Consider the following 15,738-nt stretch of genomic DNA (forward strand, 5'->3'; position numbering starts at 1 on the left):
TGTGAATTGTTTTGCTATATATTTATTTTTAAAGCACTAAATAAAATCTTTAGAAAAGTTGATTTTGAAAACTAATATATTATTTTTTGAAAAAATAGTTTATTCTGTATCTTTAATTTTAAAAGCTAAAATATGATTGTTTTAAAAAAAATCAATTTTAGAAAAAATTGGATGTTTAAAACATTTACCACCATTACCAATCAACCCCTCAGTTTATTCATTTCAAATTCGTTGGACAACATAATAAATTAATTTGCGTATTATTACTTATATTTTTGGTAGTCAATTTTAAATAATATATATATATGCTTTTATAAAAAAATAAACAAACTAAAATTAATTAAAAATTATAAGAAGAAATTTACCCGGGCGTAGCCCGGGCAAAGACCCTAGTTGCGTTAAAAATTAAATAAAAGTCAATGAGAAAACATAACTGTTCAAAGGAATTTATATTGTTACTCTCTTAAGAAAATACTTAAACTGAAAAAATTTAAATGTTAGTCTTCTACTTTAAGTAACGCATCAATATTTTATACGTATTTTAGATTTCTCCTTATTTTGTTTTCAATATATTGGATTTACAAGATCGAATTAAAAAATGGTCAAAGACTACCAATCAATAAAATTAATGTAAGGATTTCGTATCTTTATGTCACTATTATTAAATTCTTAAATGGATTTAAAATGTAAAAAATTTCACCAATAAAGGACATAAATATAAAGGTTATAAACATCTCAAAGTCGTGATTATACTCCCTCCATTTCACAGACATATATGTTTTTGAAAAAAATTGTTTCACAAAAATAGATATTTTGTGTGTTTTTTTGAAAAAATTGTAAACTTAAAAAAAAATTAATTGATTTTATTGAATTATTATTTGTTAAAAGTTATTAAAATTTGAAAATTGTAGAAAATGACATATTTATTATAGTGATTTAATGAATTTTTTAAATATATGTGAAAATGTTTAAAAAAAAAAACTATTTTTGTGAACCAAAGGGAGTATAATTTTGTCATTTTAACCAAGTTTTATGGCAAAGACTATTTTTCTTTTCCATTCAAATAAGACGATCAAGAATAAGGTCGACATGCACTAACCGGACAATATCGACTCATTTCTTTCATCTCTAAGAAGCCCAAACCCAACTTTAAGAGGCCCAAAGTGACAAAGCCCACAAAACATTGCAATATCCTACGTCATCTACATTTGTAACCAAAATAAACCGGAAACTCCTTTTATTGAAACCAAATATAAACGAACGTTCTCATGGTGATCAGCTTAAAACAATCTTTTGGGAGGAACATCTCTTGTCTCGGTAAGCATTAAAATGTATAAAAACCCTTCCTTCAAATCTGTCTGAAGGGAGTTTAAGAAAATTTACAGAACTACACACGAGCTATGTCTATGCCTTAGCTCCCCTCAGGCTTCCTCTGGAAGAACAGTGATCCTATCAAGACAGCTATTCCAGTTATAGCTATAGTGAAGAAAAGCCTTTTGTTAGAAACACCGTTCCCATCTCTCCTCCTCCTCCCGTTTCCATCTCCTTCTGCTGCTCTTGGGATCCTTCTACACATTATAATCCAGGCCAAAGACATGAGTTTAAACAAAAGATGAAAAGCCTTTGAATCAGAAAAATGTACCTGGAGGATTCAACATTGTTGAGCACAGAACCAGGGCACTTGGTTTGATGGCTATATGTTTCTCGCAACCTAACGTAGCTGTTGCATTGATAACAGAGCTCCGTGCGGTTGCCACATACTTCCTGTTTTTCGTGAAACAGATAAAGCCATTCACCGAAGAGAAAAGAGGGGAGAGATCTGTGAAAAAAGAATACCTGATGCTCAGCAAGATCAACAGCAGGCAATGGAAACTCGCAGAACTCACACGTTACAATCCTCTTGGGGCAAAGTTCTCCTTTGTGATTATCAAAAGCCTCACGAGCTATGGTCTCTTTGCACATGGAGCATGGTACCTTGTCAATGCAGTTCAAGAAGGAATATCATAAGAGAAAGTACCATATGAAATTATACAGAGTGTTGAATCCTAATGGATACAACTAAGAGAAGTTCCTAAGATCAAAGATGATAGTTGTGGAAATCAATCAAACAGAAAATAAAATTAAAGGCTGGTAAGAAATAGAAGAAAAAGACATTGTACCGGAGCATGTGTGTTGGCGAAATGTTCCTCGGCATGTTTTTTGGGAACCATATCACCACAAATCTTACATTTTTCTAGATTCCTGGCACAATGTACACGATGCAGATCGATGTTTGGTGCTGGAATGTCTCTGTCACTGAAAACATTAAAAATTGTTAGTACGCTAAAGCTTAACAAGGTACTCTCAAGGAGAGGGATCAAACATCCAAGTAGATGCTACCATTGAACATACGAAAAGGAATTGGGTTTAATGACCAATCAGAACTACTGCATTCATCAAACAGTCCAAACTCTCTCAGCAGTTTCAACGCTACAAATGACTAGACAAAGCACACATAGCACTCGAGATACTATGCAAACCACAAAAGTTAAGCTTAAAGCAAATTGAATAGTCAAAAAGTTCTAACAAGGGTGAAAAAAAATCTGTAAACACGAATCAGATCAGAGTAATTCCAAATCCAAAATTCACAGTGGAATTGTTACAAGACTTCAAATGATGAATGAAATTTAGGGGAAGTGGCAAAAAAAAAAAAAAATCAACCTTTTAAGTAGGTAACACATAAAAAATCAAATCTTTATATCATAATAATTGCACAACCAATCCATGGATTCCAATAGTTATATAACTAATCACCGACACAAACCTAGCTGATTCTAGTGATTGCAGGGAACCAAAGTGGATCACGCAGCTCATAAGTGTCTTTAATCCGACATACAAATGTAATAACTTGCAAAACACCGACCAATTCACAAAAACGAATGAATAGTAAAGTCAATCACCAATAAACAAGCAACAACAAAAGGAAGCAAAACAAAACCGTGTCGGGGAAACATACCAGTGGTTGCATACGATGCTAATTTCTCCGGTCTCAGTGGTCATCCTTTGATTTAACAAAAGTACGGAAATAGAAATAAAGAGATCAGATGAAGAGACCTTAACAACACGGATCGTTTGCTCGAATTGAGAGAGAGAGAGGGGGGGGAGGTTAGATTTATTTGGATGAAATGATGAATTTAATAATATGGTTGAACCAAACTCTTAGATTAATAATTTAATATATGACTTTACTATTTGGCGTCTATCCAAATTTATAACCACGTCACTATTATTTTAATGTCTTCGTGCCACGCTCCATCTACTCTCATTTTCGTACACGCGCAATTGTAATGGTCTTTTTTTCCATATACATAAAAATCTCAATTCACATTATGTATGTTTTGGTTTGTAGAGACTTTTAATTTTTTCGTGACAAAAAGAGACTTTTTATTTTTTTTATTAATGAAATCTGTTTTTTTTTCCTTTTAAAAATAAAAATCTGGTATTTTCATACAATATCCAATTATAGCATAACAGATATTTTTTTTCTTCAAAACTCTCTAGTTACTAGTCAGTTACCTAATCTTTACGATCTTTTCAGCTTGTCTTAACACTTACAATATGTATTCTGTTTCCTTTTGATGTTGGCATTTATCAGTCAAGCTTTAAATAAACATCTCAAGCTTTATGAGATTGTTTCAGTTATATAGTGTTATAAGCAGTGCCGGTCCGGACTTGTGAGACGCCTAAAGCGAGAAAATAATATTTGCCCCTTAACCATAATTTGTTTTTAATATATATTATGTATATAATCAAAAAGTACCAAATATTATTAAAATTTAAAGCCGTTTATAAAATAAAAACATCATTTGTAGCTCATCTTATATATATATATATATATATATATTTGCAGTTTCACTTGGCTAATTTTTATTCTTTTGTGCAAATAAAAAAAGAATTTTTTTAAAAATAAAGCAAAACTTATGATAAAAATCACTTTAAATTCAATTTTATTTTGTAATTTTTATTGATTTTTTATAGTCTCATAAAATATCAGAACCCTATAATAAATTTTATGTTTGTTTGCATTTCAAAAGTTTCTACAAATTTACAAAAACTTACCAAAAAATGAAAAAGAAGGAATAAAAAAATTGTTTTAAAGGAGATTAAGCTGTTCCTATTAAAATTTAAAACCAATCACAATGGAAGTATGGAATGTATATACTAGGCATAGTTAATAATTCAAGTTATTTGTTGTAACATTTATTGTTAACAGAAAGAAAAAAACTGGAAAGATGTTAAATTGTCTTTTATTTTTTGTCAACTGTTAAATTGTCTTTTAATAATGTCTACGGATAACATATACGAAATCCTGTGTATTTTTGACGATTATCAGAAAATGAAAAAAAGGGACATGTAACAAAATCATGTTTAGAAGGTAAAAATGATGAATGTGCAAAGTTTCGAACATTTTTGCTCGAGACAGGAAGAGGAGTGCACAAGACACTAGACTAAAGTTAACTTCTCATAATTCGGCACCCCAAAATTGTAATATTCTCTGGCACCTAAAGCTCTTGCTTTATGGGCTTTAGCCCAGGACCGGCCCTGGTTATAAGTTTTCAATATTTTTTTCTTACCATGATTAATCCGGGGTTCTTATAGTGAGATTCTTAGCGGAAGTTAAGAAACTGTTTATTAACTTTTAACCAAAAAAACTAAAAATCGATTCTTAAAGTTCCTATTTAATTTTTTTTTTAACAAATCTGTTATTTAGAAATTTTATTACCAAAGGATTAACCCGGGATTCTTAGGATGAGGTTCCGCTAAGAACCTCACTATAACAACCCCGGGTTAATCATGGTCTTACATGATGCATGCATTCTTATAAGAAAATCAACTACAACTACAACCACATATTGGAATGACATATGTATATAATATTAATGGAACCACAAACTTAAGCAGAGCCATTTTTCTTAAAATACTCAATCATGCATAAGTAAAAGAAACTAAGAAGAGAGATTCTCAGGAAGTAAAAACTTTAATCAAGAAAAACAAAAGAGAGAGTTTCACACGCATGTATGCCCTCGCATAGGCTAGGTTAGTAACCAGATTCTGATGTGGCTTGCTTCCCTGGTTCCAAGCGCTATGTGCATGGCATGAAAACATAAAAACACAGTTCACAGTAATGACTTCTATTCAAGCGTGTGAAGGGAAGGTGAAGGTGGAGCAACGTTTTTTATACAGTTATAAGTCGTTACTGTCACTGCTTCCATGTCACTGCACTTATAATTGTGAACAAAATTTAGAAAAAAGCACACTATACTTTAAATCTCCTACAATATCTTAAAAGTTGTTTTTAGATACCTCTCATCTATCCGGATTGACCGTAGTTCACAATTAGCAAACCTAAACAAAAGAAAAAAGATCAATAAAATCAGTTCATTATACTCAGGACTGATTATACTTATTAAATATCTTACGTACGATGACTTGTGTCCATGGTTTCAGTTACACGTTAAAACAGATAAATTAACAAGAGACTGATTAATTAGTTTCAAGAATCGAATTATCAACCTTGTGAGGAGACTATCTTCAAGAGGTATGCTAACTTTTTCATGCAGGGCACAAAGTGTTTGCTGCAAGAAAATCCCATGGCTTACAACTGCAATTTCTTTCTCTGGTCTCTCCCATAACCTACATGTTTTTATTGTACCAGGTATATGATAAAAATTATTCTGATGTATTTTTATACAAAGGCAAAAACTAATTAACTCCATATAATTGTCTAGATTTTAATCATCTAAGCATAAAGACTCACTCGAATGTTTACCAAGAAAAAAAAAAGACTCACTAGAATTATTATGTAATATGAAAATATGGATATTACCAGTTAGTCAGTGTTCCAAAAAAAAAGAAAAAAGATATTACCGGTCTAAATGTCTAATGACTATAGTTTTTCTGTTTTTTTTTTTGCCAACTAGTTTTGTGATTAATAGAAAGACAACTGCGAACGTCGAAAGAAAAGAAAGTTATGGTGGTTACCATTTGAGAAAGCGAAAGCCTCTAGCAGAAACCTCTTCTAGGTTTTCCCTTTCCTCTTCTCTCCATAGAGCATCTTCATCACTCTCTACCTATGACAAAATTATTTTTTTTTAATCAAAATCTGAAAATAAAAGGTAGATCATTTTGAACTTCTAGAGAATTCGTGTGAGATAAACCATACCATTGTAAAGTCGATCTCCGGGAAACAAATGCGACGGGTACTTATACTTTCTCTACGGTCACACGGATATAGTCCCTGAGGATATCGAGCAATGGATAAGAGTGCATAGTTATTGATTATTGGAGCATATAGTAATCTTTCACTCAAAGTTTTGGGATATTATAAACCAATCATTATAAATTGATAATTAATATTACCATGCGTTCTCTACAAAGCTCAAGTGCTACAATTGGAGGGAAGTTGTGGGATAGATTTATATCTTTGTGTCCCCTAAATATTCCGACTGCAGTTTCCATTGCCCTGAGATTGAATGGACAGTGATACTATCAAGGTGCTGAATTGAAGTGGGCTGGTCTTAAAAGTTAAAACAAAATTTAATTTCTTTGTGTATCCCATTTAACCCGTTTAGTAGGGAGTTTTGCTGGTCTTAAAAGTTAAAACAAAATTAATTTCTTTATTTTCTTTGAAAAAGTAAAACGATGATTTTTCAATTTTATTTTATACATAATAAATATAAATATGATCGACATAGCTACTTTTTTAGGAAAATTCAGTATTACTTAATCAATTGAACAAAATAATCGGAGACTTAAATGTTTAAAATATAGTTATTAGGAATTTTTGTTAAAGCATCATGTCCGCAAAAGTCCATTGTCCAAATGGGTTTAACTCATCTGAATCGGAGACTTAGACCATGTCCAATGGGACTCTATTTTTTTCTCTATAATTTACGCCAAAATAGAATAACTCTATTATAGTGTAACTTTTGCTCTAATGATGTTACTCTATGATAGAGTTACTCTATTATAGAGTGAAATATAGAGAAATGTCACTTTTCCACTCCAAATATAGAGTAAAATATGACATTCTTCTATATTTCACTCTTACTCTATTTATAGGGTAACACCATTGGAGCAAAAGTTATACTATAATAGAGTTACTCTATTTTATTGTAAATTATAGAGGAAAAAATAGAGTGTCATTGTAGATGCTCTTAGTTTGCGGGGCATGTACGAAAAGGTAGGTACCTGCGCAGAGGAGAGGTAATCACTAACTCGATAGTGTTTAGTAATCCTGATTCTAATATTTGTTTGTGCTGTTCAGAAACCTGCGAAATTATATCGGGAGTTTCATATTTACATACAGGAATGCATCTCAAGGTATAATTAAGGCCCTAATAAAATTAGTTATATATCTCATTCTCACCTGTTGGACACCCTTTGGAGAGAGAGGGGCATCGAAAAGCTTTGGAGAGAGATGAACATCACCTATCTCATCTATCCCTCTTTTCTCTTCTAATACTACATTGTGGATTCCTTGTGCATGCCTCACCTTTAACCATATTTTCCGGTCCAACACATATAAAATATATAACCCTCAATTTTACCCTTTAAGGACTATCTCATAATCAAAGCTAAGGATATGCTTGTACTTGGGCAATCAGAGTTTTGAACTTGGGCCATAAGATAGAGATTGAAATGAATAAATGGTAAGACTAACCAAATAAAGAGTTTTGAACTTTGGCGATGATAAGAGTTTTTGCGGATGGCCTCCACACAAATCCATGTATTTACGTACTCGCTTCTCTGTAGAGACCTCTTTACCCAATATTTACAAACTCAATATCGTTGTTCATGCTTCTTGTTCCTTACTTGGTCACATGATCTATTAGAAACGCAGAACTTGAGATCGAGAGGAGGAAGAGAGTGAAGAAGTTTGTTATAAAACGATTTTCTTGTTTATTCAACTCAAGTTAACTACAATGAGTGTAGACTCTTCAGCTATTTATACACAATCCTACTCTGCACTCATCTTTTCATGGAAGCCACTCAGTAACCTCTTGGAAGCATATTGAAAGATTCAAATGCTCCCTAAAGTAATAGCGTTGGTGTCACGCTATCTTTTATCTCACCGTGTTGACTGGGTGGGTGGTTCCACGGTGGGTCAAACTTATGTTATTCCTACTATTTCAAAAATGTATATTTTTGGAGTTTTCACATATATTGCAAAAATATTTTAAATTTTAATTATAAATAAATTAGTCTTTTCAATAAAAACAATTAACTTCTTCAAAATTGTTAACAATGAGCAGAAGTTCGACGGGGCTATAATGGCCTGGTTTGACTCACGAGAAAGTTAAGCTATAAAAACTTTAGTTTTTCCTCTTTAAAAATTTAACATTTTTCTAATTATTTAATTTTTTTACAATTTACAATTATTATCTCATAATAATGTATTGAAAATGTAAAAAAAAAATATACATCAGTTTTTTGACATCATAAAACATCGGTTATTTTGAAATTGAGAGAATATTTCATTTTATTAGTACATCCTTTATATCCGTATAGACGTATAGACGTGTATATAATATATTAATTGTTGGGGGGCTATTTTGTCTATTTTGACTACACCGGACGTGACGAAAGGGATCAGCAACCAACTTATTGGTATACATGTCGTCATTGTGTCTGGAAATCACACTGAACCATAACGGAGAAGCTCACAACTCACTTGAGTAAAACCACCATAGAGAACCCTTTCTAAAAAAAATAAAGAACACCATAAAACTTTGATATGGTAGTCACAAAAATTAATAAGAATAAAGCCGTTTCACCAAACTTTTTTGACTATAAAAAAGGAATCTCAGAGAAGAGTGCTAAGACATTTCTTATATGAGTAACACATACCATGTGCTTGCCCGCTATTCACTTCAAACATATATATAACATGGAATCTCATTCTAGGAATAATTAAAGCGTAGTTTCTCAAAAACTAAACAACCTTCCATCCAATGGTTCGTTTTATTTATCCCAAAATTTAATGGTTAGTAGTCTTAAAAATTAGATAGACTTTTAACACTAAACCATAATGCGTTGTGATTTCACAAATTACAAAATAAAACAAAATTTAAACTCATTAGAAATGATTTCTTTAGTTAATTTGGTATTATTTTCCTTTTAATATAATAACACTACTAGTACTAGGATAAGACATGCATCTTTCCCAAAGTGAGTTTATTTGTATATATTATTGATAATTTTTTTTACATATTTGATCATTTTATTTATCCATATACAATGTTTTTTTTTGTTATTATATAAATTTTTTTCGATGGACCGGATCAATTTTTATTAAAAATTATGGAACTAAACTATAATTAATATATCATCGGTTGATCGGATTAGACATTAAACAAACTATGACATAAAAACCTTATTTTTTCCACCGAACACATTTTTGAAAAAAGTGAACAGTATTGTCTCCACAGTTAAATTATTTTTACATTTATCTTCCATATGGTTTTGAAAGGTTTCAGATCAACCATCGAATTGATACATGTCATTTTAATGTTTTTAGTCGTATGCTTAAAGAAAACTTATATTTTTGTAATTTAAAGTCGTTTTAAAAAATTCAAAATATAGCATATAAGAAAAAATCTAACATATAAGCAAAATAAAACATATAAGGTTTCCTTATTTTTGTAATTTAAAGTCGTTTTAAAAATTTTAAAATATAACTATAAGTTTTCTCATTTTTTAATTTAAAGTCATTTAAAAAAATTAAAATGTAACATATAAAAAAAATCTATTTTTATTATATGGTTAATGTGATTGTTTAATTTTTTTAATAATATAAAATTAAACAAAAATGAAAAAAAGATGCAAAAATTGTTATCAAATCTTCATTATTTATAATCATTAATTGACATATATATGTTAATCATATTAGGTAATTCTGTAGTTTTTATTTAAGAAAAGAATACACGCTTTTTATATTTTGGTTTAATATAATGTTTCCTAGTAATTAGATTTGGACTAACATTTTTTCAATAAGACTCTTAAGCTGCTACGTAAGCTAAATTATCATCATAATTAAGTGATATCTAAGCAGAATCTCTTTTTAATTAGTACAAACTTAGGGTTACAACTTTTAATTTAAATGTTCTTCAGTTAATATATAAGAGATTTAATGTTAGAGACCTATATATATACATATAGAAAGTACTAGGTGTTTTCCTGCATCATGTGCAGTAAGAAATTTTTTTAATCTAACTTATATTTAGAAATAAATTTTATTAAATATTATAGATTTTACTATTTTCTTACTAATATTTAATATAGATTTGATATATATTAAATCAATTTGTATAAAACTAATAAAAATGATATAACATTGTATAATTATCAAAAATTTAGCCTAAACAATATTTATAAAATTTGTAGGTATATAAAAAACTAATGATCTTACGATTAGATATTTAAATTTTTTAAAAATTGTAGAAATTTTTGAAAATTTTAGTAATACAAATTGTATAATCATACAAAAATAATAATATTTCAAAATTTGAAATGTTATATATGAATATATTTATTTTATAGATGATGTATGATCTATTACCGTATTTAAAAAAGTTTACCAAAATGAATATCAATATTAAATGTAATATATGTATTATTACCATATTCTAATAAGTTAGCCAAAAATATAAATCAATATTAAATGAAATTATCCATGTCATATTTTTTCGGAAGTCATGTCATTAATTGTGGTAGCCATGTCATATTTGTTTTGTGAAATTGATTGTAGAAAGGACATGTGGCAAAATTACTTCGCAAATATAGTCTAAGGGATATCTTAAAAATTCTGTGATATACATTGCTAGATCTTTTTTTTTTTTTGAACACCAACATTGCTAGATCTGAGAAACAATCTTCAGTTTAGCATTACTTACAATATTTAATTTACCTTTTTGTTTACAAGTTGCAATCTAGTAAACCGTATTCCACTCCATGACACACACGATACGAACTCTAAAACAAAACGCGGAGACTAAATGTCTTGTAACCAATGAATCTTGGTATTTTATTATCGCTTCATATGAGTTTAATTTAATTTATTGAATACAACCCTTAAAAGAATGCAGAAGATGAACAATAGATTAGCGAGGGGTTCACGTAATTAGAAGAAGCTCAACTTAACAATAGTGAGCTTCAAGAATAAAACAATGAAATGAATATTAAGTAACTTCTTTTGATTTAAATAAAGACTCGGTAAACACTTTGAAACTTTCTCCTTCCATGGAATCAATTTGCTGTAGAAGAACTCAAGCTGAAAAGTACAAATATAACAACACGAATGAGAAGTCAAATAATGGATAATTTTTAATTGATTAAATTAATTACTTAAGAATTAATTAAGATCACACTAACCCTTTGTCTACAATCACCACAGTACGCAATTCGCAGTTAGCAAACCTGTAAGAGACACATAACATATTATTGATCGAAAAATATATAGTTATACAAATAATTAACACGTTGGTCCATACTGCAAAAGAAAAAAAATTATAACCTCTTGCAAAGTTCATGTGTAATTGTCTTGTCGCAATCGTTTGCGAACACATACAACATATGCTGCAAAACTATGCCATGGCTAACAACTGCGACCTCCTTCTCTGGTCTCTTCCATAACCTAATTATAGACAATTCATCAATATCTCTTAATATATATACTATGTTATTTATATTCAACGAAGTTAAGATTCAAAAGGATTACCATTTCATGAACTCTAACCCTCTCGCAAAAATCTCTTCTTCGGATTCTCGAACATCGGGCCTCCATAAATTGTCCTCTTCACTTTCAATCTATAATAAGATCCAAGATATATATTAGAAAAAATCACCATGTACGTGATCCTTATATATTATTACACATGCGTCTTCTTAATATTTATTAATAAAGCTTTATATATGTTAAAGATTTCCAAAGGTAAAGATTTTTTAAAAAACATTTATATATTAACGAAGGAAAAGTGAAAGAAGGTATTTGCCTGGGAAAAATCAATGGTGGGGAAAAGAGTCTGATACTCGCTCACGTTTCTTCTCATATCAGGAGGACGGACTCCCTGCGTGAACATACGTATTCATATATATTGTTTACTTTTAATTTGCGATATTTCATTCACATGCGTCAATATACGAAACATTTCTACATGTATTTATCTTACATTACGGTCTCGAGCAACCTCAAGTGCCACAATGGAAGGGCTGCTTGGGATATTTTGTTGTTTATCTTCATTTCCAAAAACTCCAACTGCGGTTTGCATAGTTCTATATATACACCAGAAATTTAATAAGTCCAATCAACACTCTCCACTATTAAACAAGTGAAATAATCAACTTTAAAGTCTTCATTAAATTTTATGCATAAAATGTTACCTCAACAAGGGAGAGGTTACAACTAGCTCAACCCTCTTTAGTAGCCCGCTTGAAACAACACGTTCGCGGAGGTTCTCAACCTTTCAAGAAGCATTCGACGATTAGAAATAAAACGATACTAATAAGTATTATAATGACTTATTTCATTAACGTGAGAACTATGTATGTCCACTTTCAGTTTCAGTTGTAGTGACTTCTATCATTCGCATGAGAATAAGTATTATAACGACTTATATCCTTAATGTGACTTATTTCCTTAAAGGTGAATGAATCTAAGAATGGACCTATGATTGCAATTTTGATCGATGTATTAAGATTACATGTTTAGTATTTACCTGTTGGTGACCATGATCAGTAAGTGGAGCGTCAAAAAGATGAGGAGACAACAACGCATTCCTATCCTTCTCGGCTGCTACATTGTGCATCGCTTGTCCATGTCGCAACTTCAATTTAAGATATATAAACATGATTAGCAAGTATTAAAAAAGTAACACTAGAAGTGACTTGTGTGTAGTTGATCAGCCTTGTTAATGATTTGTGACTTACCAAGTGGATGATTTTACAGCTTTCCAAGGGGTACAAGAATCTTGCATCCATTTCTACACATAAAATGTTTTCGTTAAGAAACAGTTATAAGCTATGGTTTCATTGTAAATATATATACATTCATTTATATATACGCGCATACAACACATTAACAAGAATACTATTAGTTATTAATAACGAGAACTTATCAACTAAATATACTAGAAATTGCAAATATCAGACCTTTCAAAGAGAATGTATTTGGCAGAAAATAGGATCTTAAGGTGGTTTCTTTTATCAAGGTTATAGTTAAATGATGATATGGGTAGGCAAATGATGGGTTCTCTTCTATTTCTTTATATACTCGAAATATTCAAAGACCAGGCAGGCATGAGGCATGTGAACGTCGAATCTTACGTAAACTCCCATGCAATTACAAGTCAAACATTGACTCATTCTTCACTTGACGAGCTATATTTCAAATGATCTTCTCTACGTAAAATCATTAAAAAAAATTTGAACTTGTAAAATCATTTAAATAAATTAACATAACAATTCTACAGAAAAGGGAATTAAAGACCTTAAACGCAATGAACGTAAATAAGCAGTTGATTTGTGTATATAAAGTATATGGATTTGAAGAAACCATATGATATATGATCATGAATATTTCAATATCTCATGAAGAGTCAAATTTTTGTGCCTCGCAATGGAATCATTATTTGATACAAATTAAGTTTACTAATTTTTGCCTTTTTATAAGTTTTTAGTTCTCTTTTATGGATTGCCGAGAAATTGAATTGTACGTCGTTTCGTGACCGATAATTTTCCAACTTTGGATCTTAGAGCCAAATATGGATCGATTTACGTAGAAAAAGGAGACAATACATCGCAAAAGTCCAACAGAAAATGTTAATTTATTGCCTTGATCAACTGTTAGGTCCGACTCGTTAGTCGTTATTCAGTCGTTGTTTAGAGGTAACTAAAGATCGTTGTCGTGAAATACATGTCGAAAACTATTTTATTTTATTTTTCTTCTTCAAATGTCTAAATATTTTGGTTATTAAATATATAACACATCTAAATATATGACTAATCTATAACGTTTATTTAAAAATAGTTATTTTCTTAATGTTTTATATATCCATATATAATAAAAGTACTAAATTGCTTCATATATAATTTTTTTTTTTTTTGAAAAAGGGCATTCTAAAAATGAAAAGAGAAACAAGAAAAAAAAAAATGCTTCATATATAATTGATTTGATCACTTAATCTAAATCTAAATATGTTTTCCTAACTGTCAGCAAGCTAAATATTACATATGAACTCTACTATTTCACACTTTTTGAAGAGTTCCAAAATATTAATTAATTATTAACTTTATGGATCGGTGATTGTATTTCAAAATCGAAATCATTTTTAATATTTCACCTTTGGGTCTTAGCAAACTCAAGTCACAAATTCATTTTACCTGACTTAGAGGAGAGCAACCCAACGTTCTTCATATTTCATTACACTGCTATTTTCGGGAAATCACATGGTCTTATTCTCAAACTTATGCCTCGATATCCTTGGATAGGCTACGTTGGACCAGTATTATATTCATACGTAGATTTTTAAATGGTGTCATGTTGGCTATGCGACGCACGGATGCGGATACTTTTCAACTCGCTCCCTACGCAGCCACGTTCTCGTCATTCGCCGCGTTTCTTTTGCGCCTTTAACTCTCTCAAAACGTTTTAATTCTTTTATTTTTTATTTTTTTGAAACACAACTCTTTTTTTGCGCCTTTAACTCTCTCAAAACGTTTTCATTCTTTAATTTCTTTAATTTCTTTGATTATGACAACAGCTAAGACAACTCTTTTTTTTTTGGACAAGACATGTCTATCGGGGAGCTGTTAGAACATTTCCGAGGGTTCTATCCATTAGAATTCTTAAAATGCATATGTGTATATGTATATGTTATATATGTGTATTTATGGGGTTCAGTGCTTTTGTGAAGAACCTTATCCAAAAGTTTTTAAAACAATAAATGGGTAGAATCCTCTATTGGAGATGCTGGTTTTTAGCGTAATATAAAAATCGTTTTTTTAATTTTTAACTAAAAAAAACTAAAAAATGACTCATAAATAAGAGTTTTAAGAGACGGTTTTTAGTTTTTCTTAGTTAAAATTAAGAGACGGTTCTTTTATTGCGCTAATAACCCCATTCTAAGAGCATTATTATCTAGAGTTTCTTAAGGCGGAGTTGTTAGAACAGCATTATGTCAGTCTTTTAAGAGGGTTCTTAGGGTAATTAGGAATAAAAAAAAAGAAAAATTACCTTTTACCAGAAGGAACATATCTTATTTAAGAGCACGTGCAACAGAGGATAACTCCGAATCCGTCACACGAGTCCGTAAAAAAAATAGTAATATAATATGATTATTAATGCTAATAACATTAAGGATTGGTCCGTGATTAGCATGTTGACGGACTCGATCCTTGGGGGACGTGGCGAAAGGTGAGTGGATGAGGCGAGATTGGGTTAGGAGGTGTTGAGAAAAATTAGGTCATTCGACCGAAGGAAAGAAAAAAAAATTTCCTCTCGACGCTCTCGACTCTCGACGGCGATTTGGTAAACCCACCATCGCGATTGGTCTCCCTCGGATCCTGAAGGTAAATCGAAGGCTTGTCTGCTATTTTCATCGATCTAGAGTCTCTGCTTCTTCTTTTCCTCTCAATCTAGGGTTCGGTTTTTTCGATTTTGGGATTTTTCGTTTCAAAATTAGGGTTTGAATACGATTTTGG

At 30.6% G+C, this 15,738-nt stretch overlaps 3 protein-coding genes across 5 annotated transcripts; all 3 read right to left on the reverse strand.

Moving 5' to 3' along the window:
- Positions 1-1,220: 1,220 nt before the first annotated feature.
- Positions 1,221-3,203, reverse strand: LOC106307172 (XIAP-associated factor 1-like). Of its 2 annotated transcripts, none has more exons than XM_013744047.1 (5): positions 2,996-3,203; positions 2,160-2,295; positions 1,837-1,974; positions 1,643-1,764; positions 1,221-1,565 (listed from the first exon to the last, which is right to left on the reverse strand). In XM_013744047.1, the coding sequence occupies exons 1-5, from the start codon at positions 3,037-3,039 to the stop codon at positions 1,412-1,414; spliced, it is 594 nt and encodes a 197-aa protein (XP_013599501.1). In that variant the 5' UTR covers positions 3,040-3,203; the 3' UTR covers positions 1,221-1,411. The 2 variants fall into 2 exon arrangements, with proteins under 2 accessions (XP_013599501.1, XP_013599500.1); XM_013744046.1 differs by having other exon boundaries at positions 1,221-1,568.
- Positions 3,204-4,890: 1,687 nt separating this feature from the next.
- LOC106309959 (phosphoglycerate mutase-like protein) lies at positions 4,891-7,941 on the reverse strand. 2 transcript variants are annotated; one of them, XM_013747131.1, is made up of 9 exons: positions 7,703-7,941; positions 7,409-7,534; positions 7,231-7,310; positions 6,400-6,502; positions 6,203-6,277; positions 6,022-6,110; positions 5,554-5,673; positions 5,344-5,385; positions 4,891-5,256 (listed from the first exon to the last, which is right to left on the reverse strand). In XM_013747131.1, exons 1-9 carry the CDS (start codon positions 7,766-7,768, stop codon positions 5,172-5,174), a joined length of 786 nt encoding a protein of 261 aa, XP_013602585.1. In that variant the 5' UTR covers positions 7,769-7,941; the 3' UTR covers positions 4,891-5,171. The 2 variants fall into 2 exon arrangements, with proteins under 2 accessions (XP_013602585.1, XP_013602586.1); XM_013747132.1 differs by having other exon boundaries at positions 4,891-5,261.
- A 3,345-nt stretch (positions 7,942-11,286) lies between these two features.
- LOC106308860 (phosphoglycerate mutase-like protein 1) lies at positions 11,287-13,017 on the reverse strand. Its single transcript, XM_013745969.1, has 9 exons — positions 12,967-13,017; positions 12,756-12,863; positions 12,421-12,500; positions 12,210-12,312; positions 12,033-12,107; positions 11,759-11,847; positions 11,555-11,674; positions 11,413-11,457; positions 11,287-11,311 (listed from the first exon to the last, which is right to left on the reverse strand). Exons 1-9 carry the CDS (start codon positions 13,015-13,017, stop codon positions 11,287-11,289), a joined length of 696 nt encoding a protein of 231 aa, XP_013601423.1.
- Positions 13,018-15,738: the final 2,721 nt, after the last annotated feature.

The sequence above is a fragment of the Brassica oleracea genome, chromosome C8, assembly GCF_000695525.1.
Source record: "Brassica oleracea var. oleracea cultivar TO1000 chromosome C8, BOL, whole genome shotgun sequence".
NCBI classification, from domain to species: Eukaryota; Viridiplantae; Streptophyta; class Magnoliopsida; order Brassicales; family Brassicaceae; genus Brassica; species Brassica oleracea.

Coding starts and splice junctions, on each gene's coding strand:
- LOC106307172 (XM_013744046.1), bottom strand. CDS start 3,039: ATGACCACTGAGACCGGAGAAATTAGCATCGTATGCAACCACTG. Junction 2,296..2,995: donor AGCATCGTATGCAACCACTG/GTATGTTTCCCC, acceptor TAATGTTTTCAG/TGACAGAGACATTCCAGCAC. Junction 1,975..2,159: donor TCGCCAACACACATGCTCCG/GTACAATGTCTT, acceptor TGCATTGACAAG/GTACCATGCTCCATGTGCAA.
- LOC106309959 (XM_013747131.1), bottom strand. CDS start 7,768: ATGGATTTGTGTGGAGGCCATCCGCAAAAACTCTTATCATCGCCAAAG. Junction 7,535..7,702: donor AGTTCAAAACTCTTTATTTG/GTTAGTCTTACC, acceptor ATATGGTTAAAG/GTGAGGCATGCACAAGGAAT. Junction 5,674..6,021: donor GGCTTTCGCTTTCTCAAATG/GTAACCACCATA, acceptor AAAAACATGTAG/GTTATGGGAGAGACCAGAGA.
- LOC106308860 (XM_013745969.1), bottom strand. CDS start 13,017: ATGGATGCAAGATTCTTGTACCCCTTGGAAAGCTGTAAAATCATCCAC. Junction 12,501..12,755: donor CTGATCATGGTCACCAACAG/GTAAATACTAAA, acceptor GCTTCTTGAAAG/GTTGAGAACCTCCGCGAACG. Junction 12,313..12,420: donor GTAACCTCTCCCTTGTTGAG/GTAACATTTTAT, acceptor GTGTATATATAG/AACTATGCAAACCGCAGTTG.